Source organism: Marmota marmota, unplaced genomic scaffold, assembly GCF_001458135.2.
Source record: "Marmota marmota marmota unplaced genomic scaffold, marMar, whole genome shotgun sequence".
NCBI lineage: Eukaryota > Metazoa > Chordata > Mammalia > Rodentia > Sciuridae > Marmota > Marmota marmota.
The window spans coordinates 16,932,803-16,949,612 of NW_026000222.1; the positions used below are offsets into that span (position 1 = coordinate 16,932,803).

The following is a 16,810-nucleotide window of genomic DNA, read 5'->3' on the forward strand; positions in this document are numbered from 1 at the left end:
GTTCCTCAGAGAGATGTCCCGATAAGAATAACTGTACCAGGATGCAGCCCATGCAGCAGAGAGCTACACACAATTTTCCAAACAAGATGCTCTACTACTCACGCGCGGCGCGCGCGTGGGCGGGGCCTCGGTTTTAGGACCCGCCCAACCTCTTCCTCTTCCGATGAGAGGCGGGGCTACGGTGTCCGCGGGAAACCCCAGTCAGCCGCCTTCTACTAGGTTCTGCTGCAGGAATGGCGGGCTTGGGGAACCTGGTCCTGCGGCCCTGGATTCGAGAGCTGATCCTGGGGTCAGAAACACTTTCAAGTCCACGAGCCGGGCAGCTGCTCAAGGTGAGCCCCTAGTCAAGGCCCAGAGCCCGGGTGGGAACCGAGGTAATGGTATTGACGCGGGTCGCTGCCGTCAGGTATTGCAGGACGCAGAGACCCCGGGCCCATCCCACGCGCCTGTTGCCCCTGACGCCGGGGCTATGCTGCTTGTGTCGGACGGGACCCACAGTGTCCGGTGCCTGGTGACGCGCGAGGCCCTGGACACCTCGGACTGGTGAGAGAGACTCCGCCGGGCTCAGGGAGGTCTGAGCCCAACCCGAGAGCAAAATATGATGTTTGAGCCCGAGGTGGGTGGGCTCTCCAGCGGAGAAGGCGAGTCCCAGGCGGATGGGGCTTGTATTCCTAAGGGCTGGTCTTTGAGGGTCGCGCTCGCCCCAGGGAGGAAAAAGAGTTCGGATTCTGTGGAGCTGAGGGTCGGCTACTGCTACTGCAGGTCTGCGGGGTCCGCATCCAGGTCGCCGAGGGCTGCACGGTGAGTGGCAAGGGAAGGATGGGAGGATAACTGAGCCTGGCTTCTCATAACAACTTCTGAGCCTGAGACTTTTACCCCCAACTCACTCCCTTCAGCCTGCAGAGTTCTACCTCCAAGTGGACCGGTTCAGCCTGCTGCCCACTGAGCAGCCTCGGGTACTGGTTACTGGTTGGTAAGTGATGCCTCCAAGGGCTGGTGGTGTAGCTTAGTAACACAGTGCTTACAATGTGTAAGATCCTGACAATCCCAGCACTCAAAAGAAAAAAAATACCTCCACCACATGCATAGGCTTTTGGTTGGGAGGGCTTGGGCCCCCAGTAACACTAACTACTTATTATCCTCTTTCCCTCAGCAACCAGGACTTGGATGTGCAGAAAAAGCTGTATGACTGCCTTGAGTGAGTCTGGGGTTGTTCTCTGGGGCCAAGTGTGGCTGGGTCAGGGGATGGCAGATCTGGAACCTGAGGCCTGTCTACTGTCTTTCTATAGGGACCACCTTTCAGAGTCCACCTGTTCCAATGCAGGTACTAGTAGGGATTGCCCAGTGACCCTAAGTAATTCCCTATGGAGTTTCCTTTCTGTCATCACTGTGCATTTTCAGTAAGTACCCCTACCACCTTATATTTCCTTCCCTTTGATTACTTGGTCTCCTGTCCGCAGGCCTAACACTGTCCCAGCTTTTGGATGAAGTGCAGGAGGACCAGCAGCATCGGGGGGCACTAGTACATCTAGCTGAGAGCTGCCTAGTGCTGACAGGCCCTTGCACAGCACCCCCACTCACCCACTGGGCTGCCTCACGCTGCAGGGCCATGGTTAGTGTCAGGCTTCACCTGGGAGATGTCAGGGTAAGGAATTGGGCAAAGGCCAGGCTAAGAGTTCACATCCCACAGGGAGAAGCTGTGTACTCTGTCCCCAGCTTATTGCTGCACATTCCTGAAAATGACCAGCAAATTCTAAGCTCTCTGGGCTCAAGTCAGAAGGTACAAGGTAAGGAGAACTGGAGAGGTCAAAAGAAGAATCTCTAGAACCCAGGGCCCACAGTGCTGATGCACATCCCAAGAACCCCCAGACTGGTTGTGAGTTGTCCCTATCAAAACTGGCTCTGCAGGACCCATCTTTGAACCTGATCTCTAATTCTTCCTCATCCAGTTCCTCAGGGGAGATGGTGCTCAGGCCACAAGCACTCACTGCTGTCAGTAAGGTTCCCAGACTGCACAGGATGCTGTAAAAGTTTGCAGCAGTGATGGGGTGACCACAGACCCTGCAGGCCTGGCTGAGCTCTTGGGCCACTCAGCTGGTCTGAGAGGACTGTACCCATAGTGAGTCTCTTCCTTCCCAGGAACTCCTGCCTTAACCTGTCACATGCCTTTGGAGGAAAGCAGTGCCAGCATCAGCCTTCTGCCTGCCCTGCCTTTGGCTGCCCCGGACCTGGTACAGAAGCACAGCTCCCAGTCCCTTCCTGCCATCTGCTCAGCCTCTGGATCCCCACCCTTCAGTTCCCCACACCCCAGTCATACATCCAACTCCCCACTTCTGAGCTGCACTCCCAGTCTCTCGCCCTTCGACCATAACCCCAGTCCATACCAGGCCCATGTGACCAGGGCCCATAAACTTAGCCTGGAGTTCAGAGAGCTAGGGTTGCCCCACAAGAACCAGCGGTCTTTTCCAAGGACTGGAGCCAAGGGAGTCCAGGAGCCCTGCCCTGTCTGGGTGAGTATTGCCCCTCTGTAATTGAAGAATAGAATGGGGAGGGCCCTGAATAGAGCTGGGAGTTGGGTAAGCGTAGCTTTGGAAGGAATTAGGGGTCCTGTTGATCCCCCCTAGACACCACACTCCTTTCAGGACCCCCCAAAGAGGCATCGTGATGGTTCCACCTTCCAATATGAGTATGAACTACCCTGTGCCTCCCTCTGTGCTCAGGTCCACGCTGTCAGGTGAGTGCCTGGAGCTGCCCTTACTCTGTTATTTTATTTACTTATCCCAGATTTTTTTTCACATTTACTTACTCTGTTGTTGAGTTTTTTTTTGTGTTTTGCAGTGCTGGGGATGAGAACCCAGGGCCTCACACTTGCTAGGCAGATGGTCTACTTCTAGGCTATATCCCTAGCCCTGCCCCTACTCTGATGGTCACCAGTTCCAGGCAACCTTGACCTGTAGCCATGGTTTCTTCCCAGGCTCCCTCCCCAACTTGTGGCATGGGCCTTGCACTTTTTGATGGAGCCACCGCCAGAGTCTGAGCTAACTCAAGTGTGAGGAGTCATGCAGTCACATCAGAGGATATGCATGTACAGATCTGTGTCTAGGTGTGGACAAACTTATGTAGTCTGCTTCCTTCAAGTTTTTTAATAAAATAATCTCATGCGGCAAGAGAAGAGAGGATCAGGGGTTGGGGCCGCCGCCTCTTTGGTCTGTGGCTGGGGAGGGTGGGCTCCTCTCTGGGCTAGAGGGCTCTGTGGGCTGTGGGAGCAGAGGCTCGGTTCCAAGGCCAGATCCTGCAAGGGGTGAGTGGAAGAAAGAAAGCATCAGGGCTGGGCTAAGTAGTTCTGCCACTCTCCCAACTGACCCTGGCCCCCTCTTACCTAGGCTTGGGGATGGGGGTGCCTCGAGCTTTGGCCTGCGCTTGAGGACAGGGGAGCGCTGAAGCCTCAGAGGCCGTTCTAAGGAGCACAAAAAGGTTAGCTCTTTGTGCATCCCCAGCCATTTTTCCCCATCTGCAGTCATGCAAGAATGCACACACACTCTAAGAAGACTACTGTCTTCAGAGCTTCCCTGTTCCCTGTGTCGTCCTACCCCTTGTAGAGGTTGTTCTTTGGGAGGTAGAGCCAGGATGTAGGAGGGCTTGTCAAACCCTTGCACCTGGCCTTCTGGCTCTTGGATTTCTCTAAGGGCCAGACCACAGAAAACCCAGGAGCCTAGCCTCCCCAATCTCCTGCACTCAAGCACACATGGAGGTGTGTCCCTCACCAGCAGGGGCCTGGAGCTGGTCCTCATGCACAGACACTGCTCGTCGCCCTGCCGAGAGAGGCCGCGGCCTCAGCTGGCCATCTGGGGGAGGCCAGGGTATCAGGATACGCTCCCAATAGTTACTCCCATTCCAGCCCTTCCCTCCCATCTTCAGGGTCTCCAGGGAGACAAGTTTCCAGCCAGGACTCCCTAGGCCCCAGCCCAGGGTTGGGGGTGGTTTGCCTGCCTACCTTCATTCCTGGGGCCCAAGCAAGGGTCCTCTGGGAGGCCCAAGCTGTCTGGGGAGGGGCTGGCTCTGCAGGGGCTTGGGCTGGGACAAGGGGAGGGAGGTCCTGGACCATCCTGTTGGCCCCAACCACGTCCTCTGAGCTCTGCATTCAACTGCTGTCCCAGTGTCTTCCAGGTGGCAGACTCAGGCCCCTGGCCCCCTGGGCCAGGTCTGCATGAGGGGTCTGCAGGGAGAAGGTTGTCAGTCAAGACCTGGTCCAGGTCCTGGAGATGGGTCTGAGCAACGGTCTTACCCCCTCTCTTGCCTGTCCCTGCACCTCCCATAACTCAGAGTGGCCTTTACTCACCAGCAGAGACAGAGTGGGTACGTGACTTCATCGAGATGGGAGGGGTCTCCGTGGAACTGTCCATAATGTCACCTGCAAGTTGGGGCTGGGGGCTCAGACACCAGGCATTAGGGGCAAGGGAAAGAAAAAACTGGTCCCTCCCGCTCCCCCAGAAGAGTAACTGAGGTAACAACTATCTTTTCTTTTGTGGTACTGGGGATTGAACCCAGGGATGCTTAACCACTGAGCCACATCCCCAGGCCTTTGTATTTATTTTATTTTGAGAAAGGGCCTCACTAAATTGCTGAGGCTGACTTTGAATTTTCAATCTTCCTGCTTCAGCCTCCCATGCCACTGGGCAGGCATGTGCCAATGTGCCCAGTGAGGTAGGGACTATCTCTAAGGATACCTCCCTGCCCCTAATATACTACCTTACCCAGATTCCCACTTACCATCTGAGCCAGCTTTCTTGATCTCACCATCTTTGCTCTGTAGGAAACAAGACAGTCACACCCCAGCCCTGCCCCTCTCACCCTAGCCTTGTCCATTTATTCATTCTTATTCTTATCACCCAGCCACAGAGCATGGCAAACCCACCCCCAGCCCCCTGAGAGCTCACAGTCTGGGATGACAGGTAGTTGGCACATCAAAATATGCATGCACATTTGTAGACACATAATGTTATTTCTTAATTCTGTGGTACTTGTCACACTTTGTTTCTAAATGGAGGCTGGGTCTCACTTTATACCATGTTCTTCCTGAAAAGCTATTAAGTAGATGGTACATAGGGTTGTGTGTGTGTGCATGCAGGGGTGGGGGGTGGGGTTCAAACCCAGAATTTTACACATACTAGACAAGTGTTCTACCACTGAGTTACATCCCCTAGCCTTTTATACTTTGAGACAGGGTCTTACTAAATTGCTTAGGTTGGCATTAAACTTGGAGTCCTTTTGCCTTAGCCTCCCCAAATAGCTGGGATTATAGGCTTGGGCTACCACACCCAGCAGGATGGACTGTGGTTCTTAAGAGGGACTATGATTAAAAAATGACATTAGCAAGGCAGCCAAGGAAGGAAATACAGGAATGGCTGAGGAGGAACCTGGTGTAACCCATGATGAGACTGGATGTGAAGCAGGGAGGAGTCATGCTGTGGAACACCTGAGGAGGCTCATTCCCCAAAGGAGGAGAGCAGTGAGGCCTATGGTGGCCAAGGCTCTATAGGACCATGTAGCAGGATTAGGAGTTTGGACAAGGTCTTAAGGGGAAGTCCTGTGGCTGTTTCAAGTATAGGTAACAGGGTCTGATTTCTGTTAGATCTGCAGAGGAAGTACTTTCTTAGGTCCTAGAAAAGATCAGTATCCTGGGCCAGGTCAGAAGCCAGAAGGGAATAAAGTTAAGTCTGAGACTATTTTGAGAGGGAAGGGAGTTGAACTGAAAATTAAATTTGTGTGTGTCATAAGTCTCCTCCCCCTTGGTCACATATGTCACCCACAGATTGCCACATGTCTTCTGCCCCCTCACTTCACACTCATGACCTCCCCAACTCACTTGCTTCCTCTTGCCTTCGGCACCCCCACTGCCTCGGCTTACGCCGATCCTCTGCAGCATCACTTGTACCCGCTGTTCAAAGGATGGGGCCAATTCTGTGTCTCCCCGCTCCAAGGGCCTCCGCTGGGACAGAGATAAGTAAGGAGAGAACCCACTGCCCTCAGTTCCGGAAGAGTCCTTGTCCCTGTCACCAGGCCTCACCTTATCAGGTCTGGCACCCAGTGTTGCCTCCTCCTCCTCAGCAGGCAGCAGTATCATCGAGTAGGCCTTGCTCTCCCGTGTGTAGCGAGGCCGGCTCCTGCGGGCAGTGTCAGGGCTGCTGGTGCCTCCCTCAACCCCACCAGGATCTTCACCACGCCCAGGCCGCACTGGTGTCCGCAGCAAATCTCCAAGTGTGGATTTCCGGGTACGGGCTGCTGCCCCAGGGCTGGTCTCTAGATCAGGCCGGGGACCCCGTGTTGAACGAGGCTTCTTAAAGGCAAAGAGAGTGCCCAGCTTCTTTCGAAGTGTACGGGGGACAGGAGTGGGACCCCCCTCAGTGGCCAGGTCCTCCTCGGGGGCCCAGCTGTGGGGATAACCAGCAGTAAGTGCAGAAGCCCATGGGCAGCACCCCCCTCCCACCCTCAGCAATGCCCCTCACTCACAGACGATCCTGCTGGATCAGCCTTTTGGAGAAGAATTCCTCCACACCCTCATCCACGCGGGCACTGAGCCCATTCCCTTCCTGTGGTAGGGCTGGAGGCACCTGGGGGATACCATGAGGTCAGGGGTCAGGGCTGGGTGAACTTGTGTCTTCTCCCTCCAGTGTAGCTGTTGACCCTGGTAACACTAGGAGCTGGGGTAGCCTTAGCTGACACCAGACCCTCCACTGTCCAGTGTTGGGCAAGAGTGCTCCCTCTAACTGCTGCCCCAGCCCCCCAGCCCACACCAGTTCTTGTCCAAGTATCTCATTCCCTGAAACACCAGGCCACCAGTAGGCTACAGCCCTCCCACCCCGCGGGGGTCACATACTCCTACTTAGCACCCACTGTTCCCAACAGTTCCTGCAGTACCCCCACCCCCACCCCGGCCCCTGCTGCCGGCTTAGTGGCGCCGGCTGCTGCGTCAGACCCTCGGGCGGGGGGGGGGGGGGACTCAGGCCAGCTTCTGCCTTCTGCTGGTACCCAGCCCATGCATGCATCTCCCCTGTTATATACTGACCGGTCTCGCAGGAGTCGCAGGATTCTCCCCGCGGCTCGGCTGCCTAGCACCTATCAGTAACACCCGGGGAAAGAGGGCAAGACGGACACCCTCCCTCACACATCCACCCATGCAGCGGGCCACTCTGAGGCGCATCCCACATGAAACCCACACACCAGTGGCCTCTCAGGCATGGCCTGGGGTAGCGGGTGGCCGGGAAGAAGCCAGGACGCGACCGAGGACTTACGACCAGGTGGCCTTGGGCCCCCACAACCTGACTCCCTGCCAGCCCTCACCCGTGAGGAGCCATCAGGCCACTTATGACCCTTAGGTCTAAAAGCTCCTGAGTGGGGGAAGGGCGCTCACCTGGGGGCCCCCCGGCGGGGGGCGATGGTGGTGCTGGCGGCGTGGCCTTGGCCGGGCCCGAGTCGGATGGCGCAGGGGTTGTCCGGCGGGTGGCAGGTCCATGCGAGGCAGCGGGCCGGCTGGGGGTCCGGGGGCGGCAGGGCTTGGAGAGCCACGCGCGGACGGCCCCGCCTGCGGCTCCGCATCTTCCCCAGGAGCCGCCAGCTCGGGCTCCCGCTCCGCTTCCTCAGCAGCACCTGAGGTGAGAGCACCAGAAGAGCAAGGAGCAGGAGTCCGAGGAGGTGGCGGCGGAGGCGCTAGGGCGGCGGGGGACCCGCCCAGGGCGCGGGGAGGGGCCCGGCTACGCCGCCAGCCCCTCCCCCGCCGCCACTGTCCGTGGTGCTGAGCGCGGCCCCGAGTGCGCGGCTCCGCACCATCATCAAGAACGCATGTTCTCGGGGTAGGGAACAGGCAGGGAAGGCTAGGGAGCCGGTGTTCTGGCCCAGATCTGCTCAAATCTCACTCCGTGCTGACCTCAGCTTTGCAGGTTGCACAGGGTCTTGGCCTGGCCCAGGCAAGGGTTAGAAAGTACTGGAAACAGGACTGAATGAGCGTCAAGGTGTCCAGGTCCCCAGGTCTAATGGAGTGAGTTTCAGCCCGCTTGAGTAAACTCTCCTTCCCCAAGACCTTGACTTACGGTGACCAGAGGGAACCAGGTGAAAACAGTGACTGGGCTCAAGCCATTTTCCTGATGGACAGTCATCCTGGTGAGGAGGGCACAACTTCAGAAAAACTGTTTCCATATCCCAAAGCAAGATGGAAAGATTTTGAGTTCAAGGCCTAGAATTTTGAGACTGCTTACCTTCTCCTCCTCCTCCTCTTCCACTTCCTTCTCTTCCTCAGGGAAGAAAAGACATTCCAATTCCCCAGGTCTGAGGGAGCAGGACTCACCTCCATCCAGTGCTGGTAGGGCTGGGGGCATTGCTACTGGTGCCTGCTCAGCAAGATTCTCTACCTGTAATATCAGACAACCTAGAGATGGACAGTGCTAAGGGAACTCTGAAGTAGCCCTGGACTACATGACCCCAAAGGATATTACAAAGCCCCTGCTAGGTGGATGGCCAGGTCACAGCATGTGTACATGTGCAAATATGTACACAACTCCTCACCAGCCGATCCCGGGCTGCACTTAGACCGGCCAGAGCCTGAGTCACAATGCTCTCTGCCAGGGTCCTGGTGACTGATAGCCGCATATCCCTATGGGCAGAAAAGGGTGAGGGTTAGTGTGCTGGCTCTGCTCAGCCTTACCCAACTCAGCCCCACCCAACTCAGCCCCACCCTGCTTACCTGAGCCTAGTGAAGATATCTTGCAGCAGCTGTTCTGGAAGCAGTTCTGGGAGGCCCTTTGAGCCTACAAGGACCCCTTCTAGCTGCTCCCTCCAGCCAGGTCCCTGCAGCATTTGTGGGCAGAGGCTCCTTGTTGTGTCCAAGGTGGCCTGAGTGAAGTCCTGGACAAAGGTCCAAGTATGATGAGGGTGTAGCTAGGACCCATGTCCCTTGGCTTGAGGCTGTGACTCTTACAAATCCCTCATTGACTCAATTGATACCACTGTCAGGTCTATAGGATGAGGATATGCATATGGAGGTAGAGCTGGTGCAGGAGTACCATCTCACCTGGATGTCCTGGTGGCAGAGTTTGCCCACCTGTCCCAAGAGGCTCTCTAGCTTCTGCTGCAGCTGCCAGTGATGGCTTGGGGAATTCCCAGCTTCATCCAAAATGGGGAGTATCTGAGGACCAAAGAATAGAAGGAGTTACAAGTTGACATATGACTAAGAGGGGAAAGGTCCTTATAATGGGAAGGGGAGTGCTCACGCTGAGAGAGAAGTTGGCGTTTTGGATGGCATCCTCAGCTTGGTGCACAGCAGCTTCACCCTGGGGCCCAGCCCCACAGCCCAACAGCTCCATGTGCTCCTGCACCGACTGACACAGTTCGTTCACTTCCTGGGGGCATTAGGGATCAGTCCAGGCCTAGTCCCTTCCCAGTCCCCCAGGCCTGCCTACATCCCTCCCAGGATCTCTAAAACTACATAATCAGGCCAGCTGCTTAGGAATCCTGTTTAAGGAAGAGAGCAGTGTCTCTTCCTTTGGGCCATTTTAGGGACTCAATGCTTCCTAAGTGCCCAGAACAGGAAGGAAAGAAGTTGTGAGTCATTCTGTGTTGTAGAAGCTCAGTCTGTCCACCATCCACCTAGACAGAGCATGGATGGATGAGTGGGTTGGGGGCTGGGGGAGAGACGATAGTGAGAAGTCATGGAGGAGGGACTGGGGAAGCAAGGGATATTTTTTTCTAAATATTCATCTTTTTTTAGTTGTAGTTGGACACAGTACCTTTATTTTACTTATTTATTTTTATGTGGTACTAAGGATCAAACCCAGGGCCTTGCACATGTTAGGCAAGCACTCTACCACTGAACTTCAACCCAAGCCCCGCAAGGGATATCTCGTGTTGAGGTGAGGAGTACATTTTGTTGTTGCTGCTTTGGTTTTGTTTTTGTTGTTGTTGTACTGAGGCTTGAACCCAGGGCCTTGCACATGCCAGGCAAGAGTTCTATTACTGAGCTATATTCCCAGACATTTTTGGTTTTTATTTTGAGACAGGGTCTCACCAAGTTGCCTGGGCTGGCCTTGAGCTTGCATTTTCTGCCTCAGCCTCCCAAGAAGCTGGGATTACAGGGGTGCACTGCTGCACCTAACTGAGCAGTGCATGTTTAAGAACTGGTCCAGAGTCAGGACCAAGGAGGACTGTGAGGGCTCCAATGTGGCCAGGAGGAAACTGGATGGATCTGGAAGGACACTTAAATCTCTGTCCACAGCACTTTGGTGGTAGTGGGCACCAAGGAAATTGGGCCCCAGGTTAGAGAATTGGGCTTTGGAGAGATGAGATCACTTGAATGTATGTAGCATGCAGCCACCATAGGATGTTGGATCAAGATGTCTGAAGCTTAGGATTGGGAATGCAAAGGTAGAGATGTCTTGAAAAGTCTAAGTAGTGGAGGGATGAAGCCAGAGATGGAGCTGCTGGGTTTGGCCACAGAGGTGAGTGGAGAAAGGAGGAGAGTGCTGTTGAGTGGAAAATCAGAGATGAGGCTCCAGGAAGTGAGGGAAGATTTTAAAATACTTCCTGTCTTCAACAGGAAAATCTGTTTACATACTTAAATTAGGGGTGTTATTTGGAAACCTATTTCAGTAGTGGCTGGCTGTCTCTAGACCAAGGAGAGGAAATTTTCTGAGAGAGCAGAACTCTGGCACCTTGGCCCCAGGAAAGTCATACCCTCAGACTTATGGAGGCTTACTCAAGGTTGGGGCAGGCAACACTGACCTGTTCTGAGCGATCTGAGACCAGACCCAGTGGCTGAAGGCAGGATGCATGGTCAGAAGAGACAGGATTTGCCCGGTTGTTTCTCAAGAGACAGGTTTGGATCTGGGAGAAGGAGATATTTAGAAATGGCAGGGGACAGAACCATTATGTGGAGAAGCACAGGGGAGGAGGGAACCCCCACCTGGTGGACAGCACGGGCAGTTAGTTCCGGGCGGCTACGCTGTGCCTGAGCCACATCATTCAGTGGCAGAGGCATGTTCTTCAGGCTGTGGTTCTGCTCCAGGGCCTGGGCCACATCCAGCAAGCCCAGAGCAGATGTTTGGTTCCGGTCCCATATCACAGACCTGGGCCAGGCTGGACTTCAGTTGGGAGCAGAGCCCCACAAGGCCACACCCAACTCACAGGCCTTGCCCATTCACCCACTGGTCTGCTCCTTCAGCCCTGCCATTTAGCTCAGCACTCTGCTTCTTGCCACACCCTCCTACCCTAATGGTCCCACCCCTAAGATGACCCTGCCCACCGGAGCCTTGTGTTGATTCGTAGTGCCTTGGCCAGCATCTTGGCGCCTGTATCCCCCATGGCATTTCCGCTGATATCCAGTGATGTCAGGTTAGGATTGGTGCCCAGGGCCCGCAGCAGGACACTGGCACCTAGCTTTAGCCTTGACTCAGCCACAGACAGAGACTGCAGAGGCTAGGGTTAAAAGAAAGCTATTGATATTGGAGTTAAGTGATTAGCAATGGGAGTAGACCATAGGGTCTGAGGAAGCAAGAAAGAAGGGTCAAAGGGGTCTATTGCCCGAGGACTTTGCAAGGTCCTGTGAACTCACACAGTCGTCATCCTGCATAAGCTGGACAATCCGGTGCAGGACGTCATCCAGGGTCTCCCTGTGGACACAGATGCTGTTTGGTCAGGGGCCTAAGGCAGTGGGGTGCTGTCTGGGATAGCCAGGGATGGGAGGGAAGCTCACTTGCACCGGACATTGAAGTTCCTTCCAAGCGCCACATGTCTTAAGGATCGGCTCCTCCCAATGGCCAGCACCAGAGTCACCATGTCTGAGCCGAAACCTGGGGGGTAACTAGAGTCATACACAGGGGGATGCTGTGGGGGCAGGGTGGGGTGGATGATGAGAGGATGTGTTCCCCAGCAGCCTCACCGTTATCAGCCAGATCCAAGGAGCTCACAGCACTGACATCACACACTAAGTCTTGTATCACCTGGGCACCAGCCGAGCGCAGCTGGAAGTACAAAGTGGGATGCTCAGGCCACTTAGGCCACAGTGGAGAGGACAGGTGGCCAACAGCCCCATTCTTCCCCTCTCCCAGTCCCATTCCTGGTGTGTCTGTGCCTCTCACACCTAGAGCAGCATGCTCACCTCACAAGCGCTGAGGTCCAGATGCAGGTCATGAATGTGCATATTGAGTGCCAGGCCATCTAAAAGGGCTCTGGGAAAGGATGGATGTCACAGGGGATAGCTGGAGTTGGGAAAGGTGGCCCCAGGAATCAAACCAATACCAAGAAGTCAGGATCATACGTGGGGAAAGTTGTGGGTGCTTTAGGAGCAGGGTGAGACACCAGAGAACTGGTTACGGGATTGCTGAACACATGAGGACATGAGGGTGTGCAGAGAAACTGACCTGAGAGCATCAGGTGGCAGCTTGCAGCCCGCCAGGCCCAGGTGCCGCAGTGTCCCAGCACGGCTAAGGAAGAGCTGCAGTGCGGCAGGCGCGGCCCGGGACTTCCTGGGGTGGAAAGCAGGAGAAGTAAGCTTCAGGGGCAAGGAGGCCTCTAGCAGCCTCTTCCTGCTCCCACCTGTCCCCCTTACGTGTGGGAGAAGACATTCCTTGAAGCATCAAGGTAGTTGAGGTTGGAGCAGCAGCCTCGGGACAGCGCTGCAAAGAGCTGTGGGAGGGGGACATTGGTTACAGGTTGGAAGACGATGGCCTGACCACCCCAACCCGCTCTTCAGTCTACCCTGCTTGGGCAATCAGGCCCCACCAATCATCCCCTCATGACCACCCTCTCACAGTGTCCAGGGCAGCGTCAGTGCCTGCGAGATTCAGGAACGTCAGAACATTAGGACGACGCAGGAAACTATAGAGGCCCTGGTGGAAGGATGGTAGCCAGAGAGTCAGGGATCACCTACCTGGTGCTTCCTGATATCCCACTGCCTGCAGCAACCCAATCTCTTGATTACAGTCACTCACCCCATTGTCGTCAGAGGCCCCCAGGGCCCCAGGATTTCCAGAGAGGTCCAAGTGGGTCAAGGCAGAATCAAAGTCGGCATTGATGGCCAGTGCCCTGCCCAGAGCCCTCATTCCTGGAGAGGGTGAAAGGGGTGATCCATCAATCAGGCAAATGCCCCTTCCCTTCTCCCACCCGACTGGCCACCCCACCCACCTCGCTGTGTCAGTCCTGTCTGTGCTAGGCTGAGTTTCTTCAGGGCTCCTGGACGATGCTCTAGGTGTCTACTGAGTGCAGCCATGCCTGGGGATGGGACAATGTTGTGAGACTTACCTCCTCCAGCCTCTTGCCCCAGGGCTACCCCAGGCTCAGCCATACCTCTGTCATCCAGCAGGTTCCCTGCCAAGCTGAGTTCCTGAAGTCCAGAGCTTGAATGTCCTGCCAGTGCCTGGGCTAGTCGCCGGACAAAGTCTCTGAGGACCAAGACCCCAGGCATGAGACTTAGACCCTAGATTCCCAACCATTCACCAGGCCACTAGCCCCCCAGTCCCAAGTCCTGGATTTCCCTCCCCAAACCCTACCCTGTCCCCTTACCCTCTTAGGCCACAGGTCTCCAGTACCAGCTCTTCCAAGTGGGACGACTGACTCATCATGTGCAGAATCTGTTCTGAGACCTCGAGGCTCTGATACCAGAGGATAATGGCTCAGGAGACTGCACCTGGATCCCCACACCCTTGGCCCCTCCCTGCCCTACACCCTCACCAGCTTCATGTCCACACAGGAGAGGCACCGGAACCATAGGTTGTAAGACAGGGCAGCTACACTCAAGGCCAAGTCCCTGGAGGGAGCAGGCAGAGACAGAACTCAGGGCTTTCTGGCCAGATTCTAGGCCCAGCAACCCCTCCATGGAGAGGCAGAGGCCCGGGAATGTGGCTCCTAGAATCCTCCACCCCTTCCAATCCTAGCAGGCCCCGCACCGGCTGCCAAGGTGGCTGAAGTCTCCTAGGTTGAAATGGCGGCAACCCTGACGATGATAGATGGTGTCCACATCCTGGATGGGAAGAAAGTGTCTACAAACAGCTTCAGGTCACAAAGGGTAGGGAGGGTCTCAGCATACATGGAGGACCAGATGCCTCTAGAGCCCCCAGAGAGGGCTCTACCCTCACCCACTGAATCTCCTCTTGGAAAGGAAAGCCATTGTAGTCACACAGAGCCTCGTAGGTCTCCAAGAAGCCACCTGGGGAGGTAGGTGCCAGGGGTATGATAGAGGAAAGGAGAGAGACAGAGGTCAGAGATGGAGGAAGATCAGATCCAGGTGGGGTGGTGGCTGTGACCCAACCCAAGTGGTTCTGTTCAGTTGGGAGTCCCCCAACTCCAGGGGTCTGGGGCTAATAGGTAGGGGGAGACTGGAAGGTCTATGTGGCCCTGCCTTGGCCCTCACCACAGGGACTGCCAGGTGCAGTGGACTCTGCGGAGCTGCTTCTCTCCAATCGAGCCAGTATGGAGGGGGGTGTGGGCTTCCGGAATAGCTTCCTGGGAAGGGGATAAAGGAGAAGAGGCAAGGGACTTCTAGTCCCTGAGAGGTGCCCATCCAGAGTATCTCCTGCTGCCCTCATTCGGACCTTTGCAGTAGTTTTCCAGACTCACCCAAGGGTGGAGCGAGGGAAGACCTTCTTGATGGCTGCAGCCACATGCTTGGCCATCTGTTCCAGGGCAGCTACACCAGGAAACTCCAGGACCAGCTCAGGCAATGATTCCAGCTCAAAGGTGGCCTGGGGAGGGAGGGTAGGACTGCTGGGCCCCAGCTCCATGTGTGGGAGCAGGTTTCCCTTCCAGAACTCCATGTGTAGGGAGTGAAGACTAGGCTGCAGGCCCAGGTGGGGTACCAGACGTCTTACCTGAGGAGGTGTCTCTTGAAGTGCCATGGCCTGGACCTCCAGGTAGCTGAATGTACAATCCACCTAGGGGGTGCTTGGATCAGCTGGGACCAAGCCCTGAGCTCACCCTCATGGGAGCCCAGCTTTTTGAGCAGCCTGGAGCCCAGAGCTAAACTTGTACAGACTGTCCTCTTTTTTTGCTGCTTGGAGCCTAGTGCTGGAAAGCCTGAGACCATAGGGCAAAGACAACTCTGCAGAAGCAGCCCCTAGCCAAGGAAGTTTCTGGAGGAAAAGTGGGGTAGGGGCCAGGCCCTGGGACTCACCCTCAGTGGGAGGCAGGTGTGGAGCAGGTAGGCCCTCCATCGCAGCAGTGCCTGGGGGAAGACAGAATTTGATTCTCTAGGCAGAGCAAGAAGTTTTTTTGCTGGGCCCTAACGCTTTCCCAGGCTCTATTCCTTCCCACCATACCAGGATATGACTTCGTTCCCCGCTCTCCTGCGGTAACCAGGTTTTCAGGAGCAGCTCAGCCTCCTTGGGCCACAGGAATCTGGTGATCTCGCCTGTGGAAGGACAGTGCTGGGTTACTTTGGTCATGCTGTCAAAGCTCCTCGCACCCATGGTTGAAGCCAGGCTGGACGCTAAGGGCTCATCTACTAGGCAGTCAGCAAGAAGTGGAGTGGATGCAGGGACGCTCCGGAGGTGCACAGTCCTCTGGGGTGCTGGTGGTGGTGGTGGCTTTGGTTTGGGGCCACGCTGCCTCTTCTGGGCCCAGTGGACAGGAAGGACCAGCACTTACCTCGCAGCTCACAAGATATGCCGTCGGGGGTCTGGGCCATGGGGCCAGGCCAGCCTGGCGACCCAGCGAGCTCGGGCGGGAAACAGCGGCCAGAGGAGAACACACAGGAAGCGCAGGCCCAAAACGGCACTGCAGCCACCTGTTCCTCCCGCAGCGGAAGGTACGCGCCGCTTCCTGCCAAGCCGCCCCCAGCCCGGCCCCTCCCCGCGGGCTGAGGCTCGCCCCGATTGGGGATTGTCGGGTGTGAGGGCGAGTTCCAGCTGCCCACCAGTCCTGTCACTCAGGAGCCTCTCCGCCAGAGTACACACACGGGTGGCAGTGGTGTGACGGAGATTCGCGCTTGTCCCGTGCCGTCTGCGGTTCCCCGCGCCCTACTTCCACCCCGCTCTGCAGTCCCTGTTCGAACACGAGGAGGCGCTGCCGCCCGGGGATCCCTATGGCACATCCTAGTTGGTTCCCTCCAAAGTCCAGACTGGGGAGTCGTGTTGCTCCGAACCTGGGGTATGTGACTCCCGCGGAATCCATGAACTTTTGAAGGGATAGAGGAAAAAAAAAAAAAAAGGCCAGATGAGCCCAGACCCCTTCTCTGCCCAGCACGGTGACCCACGCCTGTAATCCCAGCGACTTTGAACGCTGCAGGAGGATAGAGAAAGTTCGAGGTCAGCTTCAGCAATTTAACGAGACCCTGTCTCATTTAAAAAATTTTTAAAAATTTTAAAAAAAGTTTGGGGATGTGGCTCAGTGGTAAAGTACCCCTGAGTTAAATCTCCAGTACCAAAAATTGCTCAATGAGACAATGAGATAAGGAGCAGTGTTTTACCCTCAGCCAGGCAGAAGTCAAAAGACTTGGAAAGTGCCAGGTGTGGTGGTTCATGCTTGTAATCCCAGACAGGATCTCAATTCCAAGGTCAGCCTCAACAACTTGAGGCTGAGGCAGGAGGATCGCAAGTTCAAAACCAGCCTCAGCAACAGCAAGGAGGCGCTAAGCCTAGAAGTGAGACCCTGTCTCTAAACAAAATACAAATTAGGGCTGGGGATATAGCTTTCTTATAAGCAGCAACTTTGAGACCCTGTCTCAAAATAAAACATAAAAAGGGCTAGGGCTATAGTTCTGTGGTAAAGCACACCTGAATTCAATTCTAGTACCACAAAAAAAAAAAAAAAAAAAAAAAAAAAAAAAAAA

The 16,810-nt window shown here is 55.5% G+C and overlaps 2 protein-coding genes across 9 annotated transcripts; one reads left to right on the forward strand and one right to left on the reverse strand.

Moving 5' to 3' along the window:
- Positions 1–103: 103 nt before the first annotated feature.
- Positions 104–3,167, forward strand: Acd (ACD shelterin complex subunit and telomerase recruitment factor). 3 transcript variants are annotated; one of them, XM_015496204.2, is made up of 13 exons: positions 104–332; positions 407–543; positions 708–801; positions 897–973; positions 1,154–1,198; positions 1,290–1,324; positions 1,461–1,612; positions 1,691–1,787; positions 1,833–1,840; positions 1,882–1,948; positions 2,125–2,510; positions 2,643–2,734; positions 2,975–3,167. In XM_015496204.2, the coding sequence occupies exons 1-13, from the start codon at positions 234–236 to the stop codon at positions 3,051–3,053; spliced, it is 1,368 nt and encodes a 455-aa protein (XP_015351690.1). In that variant the 5' UTR covers positions 104–233; the 3' UTR covers positions 3,054–3,167. The 3 variants fall into 3 exon arrangements, with proteins under 3 accessions (XP_015351690.1, XP_015351688.1, XP_015351689.1); XM_015496202.2 differs by lacking the exons at positions 1,833–1,840; positions 1,882–1,948 and having other exon boundaries at positions 2,140–2,510; XM_015496203.2 differs by lacking the exons at positions 1,290–1,324; positions 1,833–1,840; positions 1,882–1,948 and having other exon boundaries at positions 763–801; positions 2,140–2,510.
- Positions 3,129–15,808, reverse strand: Carmil2 (capping protein regulator and myosin 1 linker 2). Of its 6 annotated transcripts, none has more exons than XM_048792576.1 (39): positions 15,628–15,807; positions 15,300–15,391; positions 15,155–15,205; positions 14,853–14,915; positions 14,602–14,726; positions 14,396–14,487; positions 14,121–14,191; positions 13,932–14,005; positions 13,717–13,792; positions 13,549–13,637; positions 13,333–13,427; positions 13,171–13,257; positions 12,978–13,090; positions 12,798–12,875; positions 12,596–12,672; positions 12,408–12,512; positions 12,146–12,215; positions 11,927–12,008; positions 11,741–11,825; positions 11,600–11,657; positions 11,291–11,463; positions 10,952–11,114; positions 10,771–10,872; positions 9,264–9,392; positions 9,065–9,178; positions 8,738–8,898; positions 8,560–8,647; positions 8,253–8,405; positions 8,088–8,154; positions 7,412–7,647; positions 6,511–6,611; positions 6,068–6,431; positions 5,867–5,989; positions 4,771–4,807; positions 4,340–4,411; positions 3,995–4,216; positions 3,765–3,845; positions 3,380–3,457; positions 3,129–3,292 (listed from the first exon to the last, which is right to left on the reverse strand). In XM_048792576.1, the coding sequence occupies exons 1-39, from the start codon at positions 15,665–15,667 to the stop codon at positions 3,180–3,182; spliced, it is 4,200 nt and encodes a 1,399-aa protein (XP_048648533.1). In that variant the 5' UTR covers positions 15,668–15,807; the 3' UTR covers positions 3,129–3,179. The 6 variants fall into 6 exon arrangements, with proteins under 6 accessions (XP_048648533.1, XP_015351687.1, XP_048648534.1 ...); XM_015496201.2 differs by having other exon boundaries at positions 11,741–11,837; XM_048792577.1 differs by lacking the exon at positions 3,765–3,845 and having other exon boundaries at positions 11,741–11,837; positions 15,628–15,808.
- Between the last annotated feature and the right edge of the window lie 1,002 nt (positions 15,809–16,810).

Excerpts from the sequence above, each read along its gene's own strand:
- Acd (XM_015496204.2), top strand. The coding sequence starts at position 234 with ATGGCGGGCTTGGGGAACCTGGTCCTGCGGCCCTGGATTCGAGAGCTG. Across the intron at positions 802-896 it reads AGGTCGCCGAGGGCTGCACG|CCTGCAGAGTTCTACCTCCA; the intron begins GTGAGTGGCAAG and ends CACTCCCTTCAG. Across the intron at positions 1,199-1,289 it reads AAGCTGTATGACTGCCTTGA|GGACCACCTTTCAGAGTCCA; the intron begins GTGAGTCTGGGG and ends GTCTTTCTATAG.
- Carmil2 (XM_015496201.2), bottom strand. The coding sequence starts at position 15,667 with ATGGCCCAGACCCCCGACGGCATATCTTGTGAGCTGCGAG. Across the intron at positions 9,393-10,770 it reads TCTCAGATCGCTCAGAACAG|GAAGTGAACGAACTGTGTCA; the intron begins GTCAGTGTTGCC and ends TAATGCCCCCAG. Across the intron at positions 6,432-6,510 it reads CTGATCCAGCAGGATCGTCT|CTGGGCCCCCGAGGAGGACC; the intron begins GTGAGTGAGGGG and ends TTATCCCCACAG.